The 14,109-nt window shown below is 35.5% G+C and overlaps 1 protein-coding gene across 9 annotated transcripts in view; it reads left to right on the plus strand.

The window, feature by feature from the left end:
• RFX3 (regulatory factor X3) overlaps positions 1-14,109 on the plus strand; it is a 288,861-nt gene that overhangs the window by 120,330 nt on the left and 154,422 nt on the right. For 7 of the 9 annotated variants that reach the window (XM_029201564.1, XM_029201562.1, XM_029201568.1 and 4 more), the window contains one exon: positions 11,057-11,181. In XM_029201564.1, coding sequence (XP_029057397.1) covers positions 11,057-11,181 — 125 coding nt within the window. Of the gene's footprint in view, positions 1-11,056; positions 11,182-14,109 lie in introns of those variants that run through there. The other 2 variants (XM_029201570.1, XM_029201571.1) reach the window with 2 other exon arrangements.

Genomic DNA, 14,109 nt, shown 5'->3' on the forward strand with positions numbered 1-14,109 from the left:
TCAGTTGAATGTTGCCAAGCTCAAATAAATTTCAAGTTGTTAATTAATGATGAAGTTAGAACAATTACTATTAGGCTAATTACTTATTCTTAGCATTTCAGCTATGAAAATTAAAGATCTCTGAGTGCTTCTGTCTCATAAAAACAAAGGAAGCATACCAGGCTGCTTTTTCTAAGATGACATGATTAGAGCATTGGATCTGAATCCACAATTCAGTGAATCAGGTGTACTTATTAAAATAGTAATTGATGTGTCAGGAGGTTCAGAGCAATAGCTGAAGACTTAATTTGCTTATTTGAGTTTATTTAATCCTTATCTTGTTTCTTTATAAAAAAATTATACACAAAATCTGTTAAGGCTTACAAATATTAGAATATGGGGGTTGTTATAAAATTTTGCCATAATGGGAATTGAAAGTGAAGTCACATTAGAAAATTAAGAGAAAACATTCTTAATGAATAAATTGATTGGAACTGGCTCTAGTAGAAAACTATTTTTACACAATTTTTAAGTGTTAAATGCATCTGATATAGCATACTTTAATAGTAATGTTTCAGCAGGGTCTTAAACTCATCCTCTTTGTAGATTCATCTGTTCATTCAACAAATTGAAGATCCTCTGTGTGTTAGGCACTGTTGCATATTTGTAGGTGAAAAAGATAAGCATGGCCCATGTGCTCAGGGTGTTTATAATCTGGTTGGAGAGACAGTTACACTACAATATGATAATTGCTGCTGGCTGAGTAAAAATAAGATGCTGTAGGAACACTCAGACAAACACCAGACCCAGACTTATTTAGAAGCAGGGCGGGGCAGGGAGAGGGAAGAGTGGTGGTGGTTTGGGAGACTATCTGGGGGAAGTGGAATTTATCCTGAGATCTGAAAGATGAAGAGGAGAAGAGGTGGGAAGGAAAAATTGTTTGAGTCAGCGGGAACTTCTTGTTTCTCATCCATTAAAGTGGGATTGGGGAACTTCCCCTTCTAGGATTGGGCAACTGAGAGTAGTTCCATATGGCTGGATTGTATATAGTACTTTTTGGAAAATGGTAGGCAGGAGCTATATTCTAAAGAGCCTTAAAAGCCCTGTTGAGGGCTTTGCAGTTTATCCTGAGGACACTGGGAACCTGTTGTAGGGAGTGGCCTCAACTCTTTGGAGCCAGAGAGATGAAGATATGTGAATAGATTTTTAGAGAGATTAGGCAGCAGAAGCATTGGCCTCAGTGATTGACTAGATTTGGGAATTGAGAGGAGAAAGTTTGGTGATAAAAGAAATGATAGGACAGTTACTTTTAATGTATTTTAAGGGATAAAGGAAGAGTTCTCCTCTCTCTTTTAGCCCCCTTGGAAGACCATCAAAGGTTAGGAGGGGGAGGAAGTGTGGAAATAAAACTTATTATGTGAAATTTCACACTTACATAAAACATTACATAATGAGAGTAGCTTTTAATAATAAAGAACGTATAGGTGATTTTAAGCATATTAATAATCCTAGCTAAGGGGTATTAACCATAGATTTATGAGATAGCCTAAGATAACCCACTTGAGAAGGAACTATTGTTTTTGGAGCCAAGAAAACGCTTTAGAGTGAGTTGGAAGGACAGCCATGTTCAGAGTGCATCACCAATTCCATAAAAGAAGCTCCGAAGGAAGTGTTTTTGGTTCAGTGTAATTGACTTATTTCAAGTTTTACTGATTTTTAGAGAGAAATAAATTTTCTGTTAAGTTTGAGAATGCACAGAGTTAGCTAGACTCTTCAATCTGTTTTAATTTTCATCTTTTAGCCAAACTTTTTTTCCAAGTGTCTACATATTCATTTTATAATGAAAGTCAGTGTAAAAATTTCACTTGATTAATAGCATTATGTTTTAGAGCAATTATTTCCAGAATTTATGTATGTGTGAATATATAGATTTTTTTTTCAAGTCCACCCACTCCCATGTTCACTACATTTGCCAAAAAAATGGAAGTAATGAGAATTCAGTTCTTTAAGATACTGTACATTCAAAGTGGGGTATATTATTTCCATTATTAGCAATGTTATTATACAGTATTATTTTCCCCTTTTAGATGTGTTGATCTCTTTGAGCCTGTCATTGGAATAGTTAGGAACTGAAAAGGCTCTGTTCTTTACTCTTATAAAAAGAAAAATAAGATAGAAAAAAACAGAAAAATTTTTTACATGGGGAAGAGAATCCAAGAAGAAAGTTGTTATTGGAGCCTTTTTTGGTGTGAAGAAAATTAAGAACTCGTGTTTTACTTCATTCCCTGTAAAATCCAAAGAAAACCCTGCTTGGAAACATTACCTACTTGTTTTCTTTTGTGGCTCTTTAAGTAATGCTGCCTTTTAAGCCAATCTTTGCCCTCTCTTTGCAAAAAATAGTATGGATACTTCCATGTGTGTGGCTAAGACCCCACTAGTAAGTGTAGAGGAAAAAAGATAAAACTTGTGTGTAAAGTTTAGGGTATGTAGAAAGAATAAGCAGATGTTACTAGGGCTCGTTTAAAAAGGGGGTACCTGTTTCCTTGGTGGGACTAAACACTTAGATTCACCACCTATATCCTCTTCCAGTTTGAGATCTATGGAAGAGGTGCCACTGCTCTTATGAGTTTGAATACAAGGGAGCAGAATTGAAATTCATGCCTTTATTCTAGATTGGACAATAGGTTCTGGCAAGTGTCATAAGGAAAGGATCATATTTGACATTTGGGAATGTGTATTACTGTAGATTTCCTTCTTTCAGCAGAAAATGACACAGATCGTGGAACTAGCAATGAGTGGCTCTGTAGATATAATCCCCAGATAAATTTTTTAAATAGACTATTCCATTAGAAACATTGAAAATGTTGTGTTTTAGAGCCCTTTGAGAGTTTTGAGCCACACAGTGGGAAGGGAGACAGAGCTCTTACCCAGCTACTGAACAGATCAAATACTATACAGGTACTTTGGGGATTAAAAGGGCTGTTTTACAGAATCTAAGACTGACTTTTGGGGATGGCTCCAGGGTGAGATGGGTCTCTGGAGCTCATGTTGTTTTTGACCAGCAAGCCCAAGGTTAGCTTGAGGCCACCCAAAGTTATGATCATTGGTTTGGGAAGGCCCATATTTCAGGAGTCCTTAGGAGTTACACTGATGTTACTGTATACCCTTAAGAATTTTACCAAATCATGCAATTTTATATCTGTGAATAAAATTACACTGTAGGCTGCATATTATTTGGCAACCTGCTTTTTATGCTTACAATATTATGAACATCTTTCCATGCTGACTTTTATAGATCTGTATAGTATTCCGCTATAAGGATATAGAATTTATTAGGGATAATTATAGGGATATAGTTTATTAGTTCCCCAATTACAGACATTTCAGTTGCTTATTATTGGCTGTCATAAGTAATACTTGAGTGAACATCTTTGTGTTTGTGTATAATATTATGTATAGGTACTAAATGGACCCTCATTTGACTTTATTTTTAAGACAAATTTAAATTCTTGAAAATAAATGACTCATATTATTTCCTCTTCCTTCCATAAAATATTCTGTGAACACAAGGTTAGTGCAGATCTCTTTTAACCCATGATATGCTTTTCTGTATCATAAGCATTATAGCTTTGATGGCATCATAATGGTCACATACTAGGTACAGTACGTATTTGCCATTCACGTGATATTTGTGTCTGTTTGTTCAAATTTAGAATTCTTTCTTAGTGCCCAAAGTCTCTATAGACTACTTTATTTCTTTTAAAGTTGATTTCACTAAAATAGCCTCACTGCTGTTGCTGTTTGTGTAGCCGACTAGGATCCAGTGTCAGGGTGCCATTATTGGAGTGAGACAGACCTGGGCTTGAATCCTGGCTTTATCTCTTAATAGTTCTGAGATCCTGGACAAGTTACTTAGTCTCTAAACCTTACTTTTCTCTGCTATAAAATGGGAATATCTACTTCATGGTTGAAATTAGGGTTAAATGTATGCAAAGACGTAAAGCATCTATCACATAGTAAATGCTCAGTATATGGTAGCTATTCTTATTACTATAATGAAATGATTGATTTATGATAAAATGCTCTTTGTTCATCATTTTTCAGTTCTAGGTGCTATTATCATTAAATACTCCATCTCATAGGTTCTGGTCACTGTCAGGATTGGATTGACGAATAGTAAGAAACATTTATAGGTTTGCCTCATAGATTTTGGTAAGAATCTTTCTGAATGTTACATCATTTTGTTCTCAGACTCTTCTTCCAGTAAGCAAAATGTAGGATACTCAGAAATTTTTGTTTGTTGGTTTTCTTTTTCTTTTCCTTTAGCTTTTATGTGAGCACTCCCAGTTTTTAGCTTATGTCATCTAGGTGAGACCAATTTGCCTATTAATTCATGAATGTGAGTGAGAGACAATGCCAGGATGGCATCAGCAATAGACTGGACAAGCACCTGGTGGTCTTTTCCCCAGAATTACTTCTGTGCCTGATAACAGCTTCTCTTGATGACTAGAAACAACACATAACAAAATTCTTACATCATTTCAGCAGTGTGGCTTCAGTAATATGTTAATAGATTGTTTTATTTTTTAATTAATTCATTAAGATAAAAACTGTTAAAGTAATTTGATTTGTCTTCTCCAAAGAAACAGTTTTTCATTATCTACTCTGAGTCAAAGGAAGAATTAGTTAAGAAAAAACCTTTGTGTGAAAAGTGAAAAAAGTTACCCAGGCAACCTGTATATGTTACTAGTGTGCTGATTAATCATCGCCAACATTAATCTCTGTCATCAGTTATCACAGGAAGATGACTGCCGAACAGTCTACACTATTATCATTCCATCATTTTTCTGCAGATCAGTTTAGTATAAAAGATTAATTGTACATAGTCGGGAGGATTACAACATCAGACCTAAATAAAGAAGCAGAGCTTTTATAATATAGAAAATCATGAATTTTCCTTTTACATCTCTTCAGTTACCTGATACATTGATTTGATAAAGCCCTGTGTTTTACAATGAATAAACTTTTCACAGAGGTATATTTTAAGTAAAAAAGGCTGACTGTAGTTTATAGCTTAACCAGTTTCTTTCATTTGTACTCGGTGAAGTGGAAAAAAAGCAAAGTCATAGAGTTTTACATTTGTAGGTAAATTAATCAGGTCAATATATTTTTGTCAGTTTCAAAAAAAACTTATCACATTATTTTTAACCATATATATATAAATTCTAATATGCCCCATTATTTTACATTATATTGTTGACTTTGAAAGATGCTTAATATTCTTAATTTTTTTCTAAAGAATTAGAATAATCTTAATATTTTCATCATCTACTCCAGAATAGTCAGAAATGTATACATTTCATCCTGATTTTATGTTCAGGAAAGTACATATCAGCTATTTTTTCCAAAAACCATGACTTATTTTAGTTGTCTAATTTTAATAAATAGAGGTTTCAATTGCTGTGAGTATTATATATGCTAGTATTTATTTTCTAACATTTATTCAAGAATGCTGATGCTTAATCAGAGTATTAGTAATAAAATCTTATGCTGTAAAACTTCTATTATGATTTAGGATCTTTCTCTGTGAAAGCACACTGATGTTAAACTCCTTGTGTATTTTAAAAGTAGTAATTTTAGATTATGACCATTTTTTTCTGTAAATAGCGTTCCTCTGCTCTTAACGTTGAACCAGGTTTCTAAGTAAATAATTTATTCTTTAATGTCACATTTTAGGTGTGATTTATTTTCACTATACAAATAAGTGACTATCATAATAATACTGGTTAATTTGGTTCAAATAGGAATTGGAATTACCATCTTTTGTTTTTCTGTACTAAGGAAAAAGGAAGGAAGTTCTCTGTTGTACTTGAAAATTAAATTACAGGTTTTTATTTTCTATACTGGATTAAAACCTGTTACATTCCTCAGTGTAAAAAAACAATATAGTCAGTCAGTGGAGTGGAACCAAACTTTGCAGACTTTGCTTTTTTTTAGAAAGCAAATTATTTCAGGAAGAAAAACCCCAATAAAAATTAGATGATACTACCTATGTTTAAGCGAGCCCAGTTATATAGTTCTGTTTGATAAGTAATTGATTAGGTCAGACTATTTAAGCATTTAATCTGGCATGTACAGTGTGTGATGAAAGGAATCCAGCTGTGAATTTGAGTGTATTAAATAATCTTCAGGAAGTTTCACAAAGAACATTTGAATGCCTTGAAACTTGCAATAATGCATGTTTGTTCCAAACACATTTGCTTTGCCTAGGTTTTGCCCATCAGGTTGAAGAAACGGTAATCTTTTTGCATTCAGCAGCTGGGTTTTTGCAATATTCTTTTCCTTCTTCTAGGGGTTAATTAGCCTTCTTTCAAAACGTGGCCTATTTAGCTGTAGATTCGCATGATTCAGCCAGAGCTGGCTATACAAAGCAGAACCGTTAACAGGCGGGTGTGTCCAACTGCTTAATTAGCCAGAATAAAAAGGTCCTTTGTCAAACAAGCATCTGTTGCTCTTGACATACCTGACAGCCACATTAGGCAAGGATGACTAGACTGAAATCGTGCATGTCTCTCCTGCAAGAATATACAACTCATTTACATATAGGCTGCATCATGGACAAACTGCAGGGGTTTATTTAGCTTATCAAAATGGATTAATGTGACTGCATTTGTGGCTGATAAACAAATATCACTTGAAAGGAGGCTGTGAAGGAACTAAACTAACCAAATTACTCCCAAACATAAACAAAGCACCAGAAACCACTGCTAGATGAATGGGAACACCTCACATGTACACACAAACCTTTATACTGGCTCTAAAACAAAACCTACAAATGAAGCATGCTAAGACACTGCCCTCATGTGATGATCCCTGCTTTGAAGAAATTTTGGAAAGCTACCAGAATACTCTAAGTGTGTCAGTGGGTTTAAATGATCTGTTTAGGAATATTTGGCAGGAAGGTTACACTCCTCAACATGCTTTAACATTCAAATTGATCTGCTATTAATCAGGTCTTTGGAATTAATCAGTTAAAATGCCTCTGGAAAAGATACTTACTAGTTGGGTTTTATTATGGCCTCAGTAGAAAGAGAGAGGATACTTGCTAATTTCAATGTCAGAGAGAGAAGAGATGTCTCACTGTTGTTATTCGAAGTGTAGATCAAATAGGATAGATTGAGAATCCCAAAGATTTGCTGTTCAGGCCAACAATCTCTAGCTTTCCATTTGGAAGCCTTTCATCATGATTTTGCAAAGTAATATACATAGTGGTAACATCATGGGCTTTAGAGTCAGGCAAACCTGGATTTGAATTTAGGCTCTTACTCTTACCATCTGTGTGGCTTTTAGCAAGTTATTTAATCCGTTTCTGCTTCAGTTTCCTCATTCGTTAAGTGGAAATAACATTTCCATTATGGTTTTTTTTGAGGATTAAATGAAAAGACGTATTTCAAGCACTTAGCATATTGTGTGGCACCTGGAAAAGACTTGTTAAATGAGAGACCTAATTATGGTTATGACTTTTTTTTTTGTTATGACTTTTAGCCAGTCTCTGGCAGGCATGTGATTGAGATCCTCTCAAGGCCTGAGGCCTAGGTAAAGAGAGCCTTTACTTCAAACCTGAGGAAGACAATGAAATCAGAGGAGAAGGAAGTTGTGTCTATTAAGGAAAGATGGAGACCAAACTGAGAGGCTACGTTCTTATCCCAATTGGCATGACCCTGTAATCCAGGGGCCAAGGAGATTGGATGATGAGCAGTAACTTGGAACTAAACAAGTTGTTCTGGGACAATTGTTGGTTGCTCTGGATTAGGCTTTCTGTGCTGGTTTTAATGTGGTATGTACATAGAGCCAGAGGTTGGATGGAAAATTCTCTGTGACTCTCTAAGTTATATAAGCCATCATTTTCTATCCATCTGCTTTTCCCCACTCTGTTCTGTTAAGGTTGCTCCTATTAAATAGTTGGGATCTTTTTCCTCCTTTCTGATTCTAAAAGTTCACCAGTTTGCTTTTCTTTACTCCCTTCACTTCTGTCTATTCAGTATCTCTGATGAAACTCAAGACTTTAGTCTGGTAGTTTAGTGCATGCGCTTTAGTGTTATGTCCAGACCCTCTTTTCCCACTTTCCTACTTCCCACAGTTTGACCTTGGTTAAGTGACTTAACATCTCTGGGCCTCAGTTGACAATCTGTAAAATGAGGAAGATCTTAGTTCCGATCATCTAGTTACACATTTCTATTAGTAAAGTAGTCAAAGCTTAGGTATTGCTCTTATGCCTCAAATGCCTATAAAGTGAATATGTATTGTCATATAAATAATTTGCGTATAAAACACATAATATGGGCTCACCTTTTCTAGATTTTCAGATTTTTCACGAGAATCTGGAAATTTGGTTTTTAACACAAAATCTTCTGATTTTTAAGGGTTGACGATTAAAAATTTTAATTTGTAGTTACTCTGTGCCAAAGCCTATCGATCGAGTCTAATATGGTCCATAGGAAGCCAGTTTCCAAATCTATGCCTTTTATCTTCAGATAAGCCGTCTCGGGTGATTTATTGAGGAATTGCTTTAAAAGTACATTTAATTTTTTAGACATTCATTATGTATATTCTTATGTGTATTTGGTCTAAAACAGTGGATGTCATATTATGGGTCATATACCAAAAAAGGTGTGTAGGCTGGTCTGCAGTACAGACCCCTGGACACACGAGAGAGCCTCGATAAAGTTCTCAGCCAACCCTGGGATAAACAGGAGGGTGTTTTAGTTTGAGTGACTTAACTGTAAGAATCTCATCCACCCCTTGACTGAACAGCTTAAACAAGAACCCATAATTGGCAACTCTGTGTTCCTCATTTGTGTACTAAACTGACAAAGGCCTGTCTTGGAGTTGGGAAGAGAAGCTAAGAAAAACTCACTGAAGATGATATGTAAAATCTGGTTCGGTCCTCATTCCCTGCAGAAAGGCATCACCTCATTCTCAGTAATAGCCCTCTGCTGTAGCACAAATGGCATCAATTGTCTATAAGCATAACATGTAATGAACCGAAGGACACTGGCATTTGCTTTCTTTTGGGGGAGGGTAGTTTTTTCCCTCTACAATGGAATAAAGAAGAAGAGGCACAGATAGGGTTCCTATTGTGTGTATCCCCTCTCCCAATTTCGAGAACTGTTAGTCCTCCAGTAATCTTAATTAGGCAAGACTTTTATATAGTGAATACTGTCATTTTCAAACATTTTCAGGCATATCCGTGGTCTTAATACTAGTACAAAGGGCTGTGTGTGTGTGTGTGTGTGTGTGTGTGTGTGTGTGTGTGTCTTTGGAGATCAGTGCTACATTTTTTATTAATTAGCCACCATCTTGAGAGATTTCACATAAAAATCTTCTTTTGGAAAATTGGAAAAACTGGCAGCTACAGTTTAGCCTTCCCATAAATTAACAATTTCCTTGAGCTAAACATTAGCTGGCCCAAATAAATGGGGTGGTAGCCACAGTCTCCATCACTTCCCTTGTTTTTTAAGCCCCTAGCTACCTTCAGTCTTTGTGCCTGAGGTTCCTCATCTGTAAATGTAGATTATAATCATACAAACCACATTGGGTTGTTACATGGAGTGATTTATTTATGAATTAACATGTAAAGCATTTAGAAGAGGACATAGCATGTGTTAAATACTCTATCGATGTTAGCTTTACTGCTGTATATTTTGTATGCTCTAAGTTTTATTGTGCTGCTTTAGGGGTTTGACTAACAAAGGAATAAGAATAGTCAATCACGTAAAGTGATACCAATGTCAAGGTCTAGAAAGTAAAGAAAGCATAGATTGAAAAGACCTAGTCCTTTCTCTAGTCCTGTCACCTTGAGTGAGTCTCTTAACCTCTCTGGGCTTTAGTTTTCTCATTTATGAAATAAGTGTAGATTAGATATCTTCAGAGGTATGTTTCTAAAATTGAATGAGATGATAGAAAAGGTTTGGGGAAAAAATTGGAAGAGGTCATGCTGTGACAAAAGATGTTGAGAGGGGTTAATTTTCTGCTTGAAAGACCTGAATACTCTTTCAGAATTTTCTTAGGGAAAATTAATGTTCACCATACTGTTCACAGATTTAAACCATGATACAGTATTTTTCTTAGGCTACCAATTAAATATTGTTTTTCCCCCCAGGATCCCTGCTCAGTAGCAAAGAAATTAACATTTATTATATTGACTGCATAAGTAACAAAAGGGAATATCAAGGTCTAAGAAACCATACTTGTTAGAGTGCACACTGTAAAATTTAATCCTGTGTTAGTAGGACAGGCATATGAGAACTGAAAAATGTACCATGTTGAACTGTGAATGAGAGAAGGTAAAATCTCATGTCTTTGTTTACAAATCTCACTTATACAATAGTGATCCTTCTTACCTTTCAAAATATTAAACATTATTGCTGTTTGGCTATCTTTGGGTAGAGTATAATTAAACTTTAATTTTAGTACCATATCATCTCACAGCCAAGAAAATTAGTGAGCTTGATCCTTTGGCTAAATTTAGGGTATATCAGTTGGTTTTTGGATATACATTAATTTTTAAAAATCAGTGAATAGTAAGTTTGAAAGTTGGAAAGGACCTTAGAAACAATTTATTCTAAATTGTACGCCTCCAGTGACGTCCTGTAGTTTATAAAAGTGTCTAGAAAGTACAGTTTATGACGTATTTGCATCCAGTTAGGATTTGTGTTCTGAGAATTGTGTCTTGACATAATTTATAATATGGCTAGTTTATATTGTGCTTGAAACAATTTATAACAGATGAGGCCTAAGGAAGGTAGATTTCAATGAAGTTCAACCTTTATAGCCTCAAAATAAGAGGTACTAATGGAGATTTTTTAAATGTAGATTAGTAATTGTCTATATTTATTTTAAAAGTGGGCAACATGACTCTAAACATGCGTGGAATATCATGAGTATGTTGGGTGGAGTAAGAGGTATTCTGGGAGTGGAAAGTTCGTCTCAGTATAGGATATTAAGAACAAATGTAATGCAGCTAGTCATATAAGGAGAGCATTTTAAACTTTCTTTCTATTTTAATAAATTTCAGAGACCATCATGCAGACATCAGAGACCGGGTCGGACACAGGTTCGACAGTGACTTTACAGACATCTGTGGCTAGTCAAGCAGCAGTGCCTACACAGGTGGTACAGCAAGTACCAGTACAACAACAGGTAAGGAGCTGCTGTTCCCAGAGAAGATGCTGTGCCTTTCCTTGTGCTGCCTCTCCAACATAGCTGTGTCTAAAAAATGATTCAGATAATACTTTCTGGCACAATGGATGCCCAAATAGGCCTCGTTCGATTCTTAGATTAAGTCAGCAAATGTTTCTTAAGCATTTCCTGGATGTGCCACGTTCTTTCTGTGCTAGGCTGTAGGGATAAAAAGATAAATACTCAAACTATAACCCTTATTCCGAAAGAGCCTCTTAAGTCCTAAAGAGAGCATTTGTTTCTAACTTGGCCACCCTAACTGGGTTTTCTTCTCCTCTTCTCCCCTCCTTATTCTTTATCACATCTTCCTATCTCTTTCGTATTGAAATGTTGGCAATCATATTTTTATATAATTGGCTCACAGTAGTACTTAATAAAGGAGAGGATGTGTGTACCTTACAGGCAGGGATTTTGCCTTTGTGACATTTTGGAAAGTGCTTGGGCGTTATGGTGACTGATAAATAGTGTTTAATGAAAATTAAATTATCTTAAAGGTCTGAAAATCTGACTCATCCCATTTAAAAAATAGAGAATGAATTCATCATCACATGTTTACTACAGGGCTTATTCATACGTGGGACGCTTCGCTTGTTTTGGAAAGATACTGACAAAATAGTGCAATTTTGTGCCAGTTAATAGTCCTCCTTTGGATTGTGAACACATTGGCCTGTCATTTCTTCTAAGGAGTGGTGAGAAAGTATGCGAGAATAATCATGTCATAAAGCATTATCTCGAGACTTGAGATTTACCTGTAATTTCTCAGTATCAGAGAAAATGTTGCTTTTACAGTTTAGCAAATGTTGCTTTTACAATTATAAATAAGTCATTAGGGAGAGGGAATAACTTTTCCTAAATTATAGACAGAGGGACTCAAGGTTATATTCTTAGGAGATAGAAGTGGGATGGGCAGGGAGAGTGCTAGAATCATGGAGAAGGGTCTTTGACTCTCAGGGTAAAGAAAGACATCTGAAAGAATTATTTCTTTTATAATTAAATCTTAGCATACTCTTCTTTCTGTTCTCTACAACACACTGGTATTACTGATCACCAATTTCATTACCAATTTCAAGACTGAACATTATTCAGAAAAGGGTAGTTTATGGCATATCATCCAGAGAGCAAGTAGAGAACTATTGGGACAGTGTTATATATAACTTTAAAAAGATAACTCAACAATCGAACAATATTAAGCACATATTGAACAGTTACGCTCACTCTGGTTTGGTTTTTGTCTCATTTGTGGAAGAAGAATGGCCTTGAGAGTGCCTGTCTCTAACAGTAGTGCAGTGGAGATCCTGTTCCTGTCTCCAGAAAGTGCCCCCTTGAGACCTTAAAATGTCTGTGTTAAGTGTATCTGGCCCTCTCTCATGGACTCTGTATCTTTTCTTACTCCCTCCTTCCTTTCCTTTCCCTTTCTTCCTTTTTGCCTTCCTTCCTTCTTTTCTTTTTAAAAAACATTTTCTTTTTATTGAATTTGTATGTCATTAGATGTCTACTACAGGTCTTATATAGTGTATATAGTAAAGAGTCAAATAGTTCAGCAAGTTTGTTATTTAAAAAAAAAAAAAGTAGTTCTCATCCTCTCTGTACTCCTCCTCAGAGGCAACTAATTTTGCCTCTGTTTACCTATTATTTTGATATTTACCTCTGTGTCTTCACAAACGGTGTTTATTTTCTTTTTTTAAAAAATTTTTATTGGAGTATAGTTGATTTACAGTGTTGTGTTAGTTTCAGGTGTACAGCACAGTGAATCAGTTATGCATATATACACTCTTTTTTTTTTTTTTTGGATTCTTTTCCCATATAGGCCATTACAGAGTATTGAGTAGAGTTCCCTGTGCTATACAGCAGGTTCTTATTAGTCATATATTTTATATATAGTAGTATTTTCTTGATTTTTTTAGTTTTAAGCATTTTCTTACCACACTTCTCTTTCTAGCTCTTAATATGTGCATGCATGTGCATGCACGCACGCACACACACACACTTTTTCCACGCCATATGCTTCTGATATACTAGGTTGAACTATATGCATTTTTTTCCCTTTGCCATCATTCTGGGATTTCCCTCTTTTATGTTGGCTTTCCTGTTTCTCGGATCAGTGTCTTAAACTCTTTCTTGATTTGCTCAAGCACAACTTGCAGTAACTTCCTAAGAATTGGTAGATTTTGAGCTCTTGTGTGTCTGAGAGGGAATTTATTCTACTACCTTCACAATTGTTTGGTAGTTGGATGGGTACAGAGTTTGGGGTTGGATATCATTTTCTTCAGAATTTTGAAGGAATTGCTCCATTGTTTTCCAGTTTGCAGAATTGCTATGGAAAAGTCAAACACCGTTCTAATTTCTGATCCTTTGTATGTGATCTATGTGATTATTTTTTCCTCTCATGTTCTAAATCCCAGTTTCTTGAAATTTCATGTTCATCAAGGAAGGCCAGTCACCTCATTGCACAGAGTTGGTAGAGGAGATCTGATTGCTTCTTAAATAGAATCACTTTTTATATTAAATATATATAAAACCAAAAAACCTAAGTTCCTATTAGAAGTGGAAAATCAAGTATCACCAGCCATAGACAGAAAATTACACATACACATACACACACTGTGTTCACATCCTTATAAAAAATAATCTCATGTACACACATAACAGACTTTGGAAAACTTTGTGGTATGCCACATGGTTTGTTTCCCAACAGGCATATTTTTCAGTCCCGCAAGTTAGCTCTTTCCTCTAGGACGTTCAAGGCAGTCGACGACTTGGTCCCCTTTCACCAAGCAAAGAAGTTGAGAACTTTCATTTTCTTTTTGTCAACTAAGTGCTTTATTTCACAGAGTAGATTAGTGTGATATATGCCTGGATAAATGCCTGTTATGTTGTCCTTCCAGGCTT

Source organism: Monodon monoceros, unplaced genomic scaffold, assembly GCF_005190385.1.
Source record: "Monodon monoceros isolate NGI ecotype Baffin Bay Population unplaced genomic scaffold, NGI_Narwhal_1 Super_Scaffold_5, whole genome shotgun sequence".
In the NCBI taxonomy this organism is placed as follows: domain Eukaryota; kingdom Metazoa; phylum Chordata; class Mammalia; order Artiodactyla; family Monodontidae; genus Monodon; species Monodon monoceros.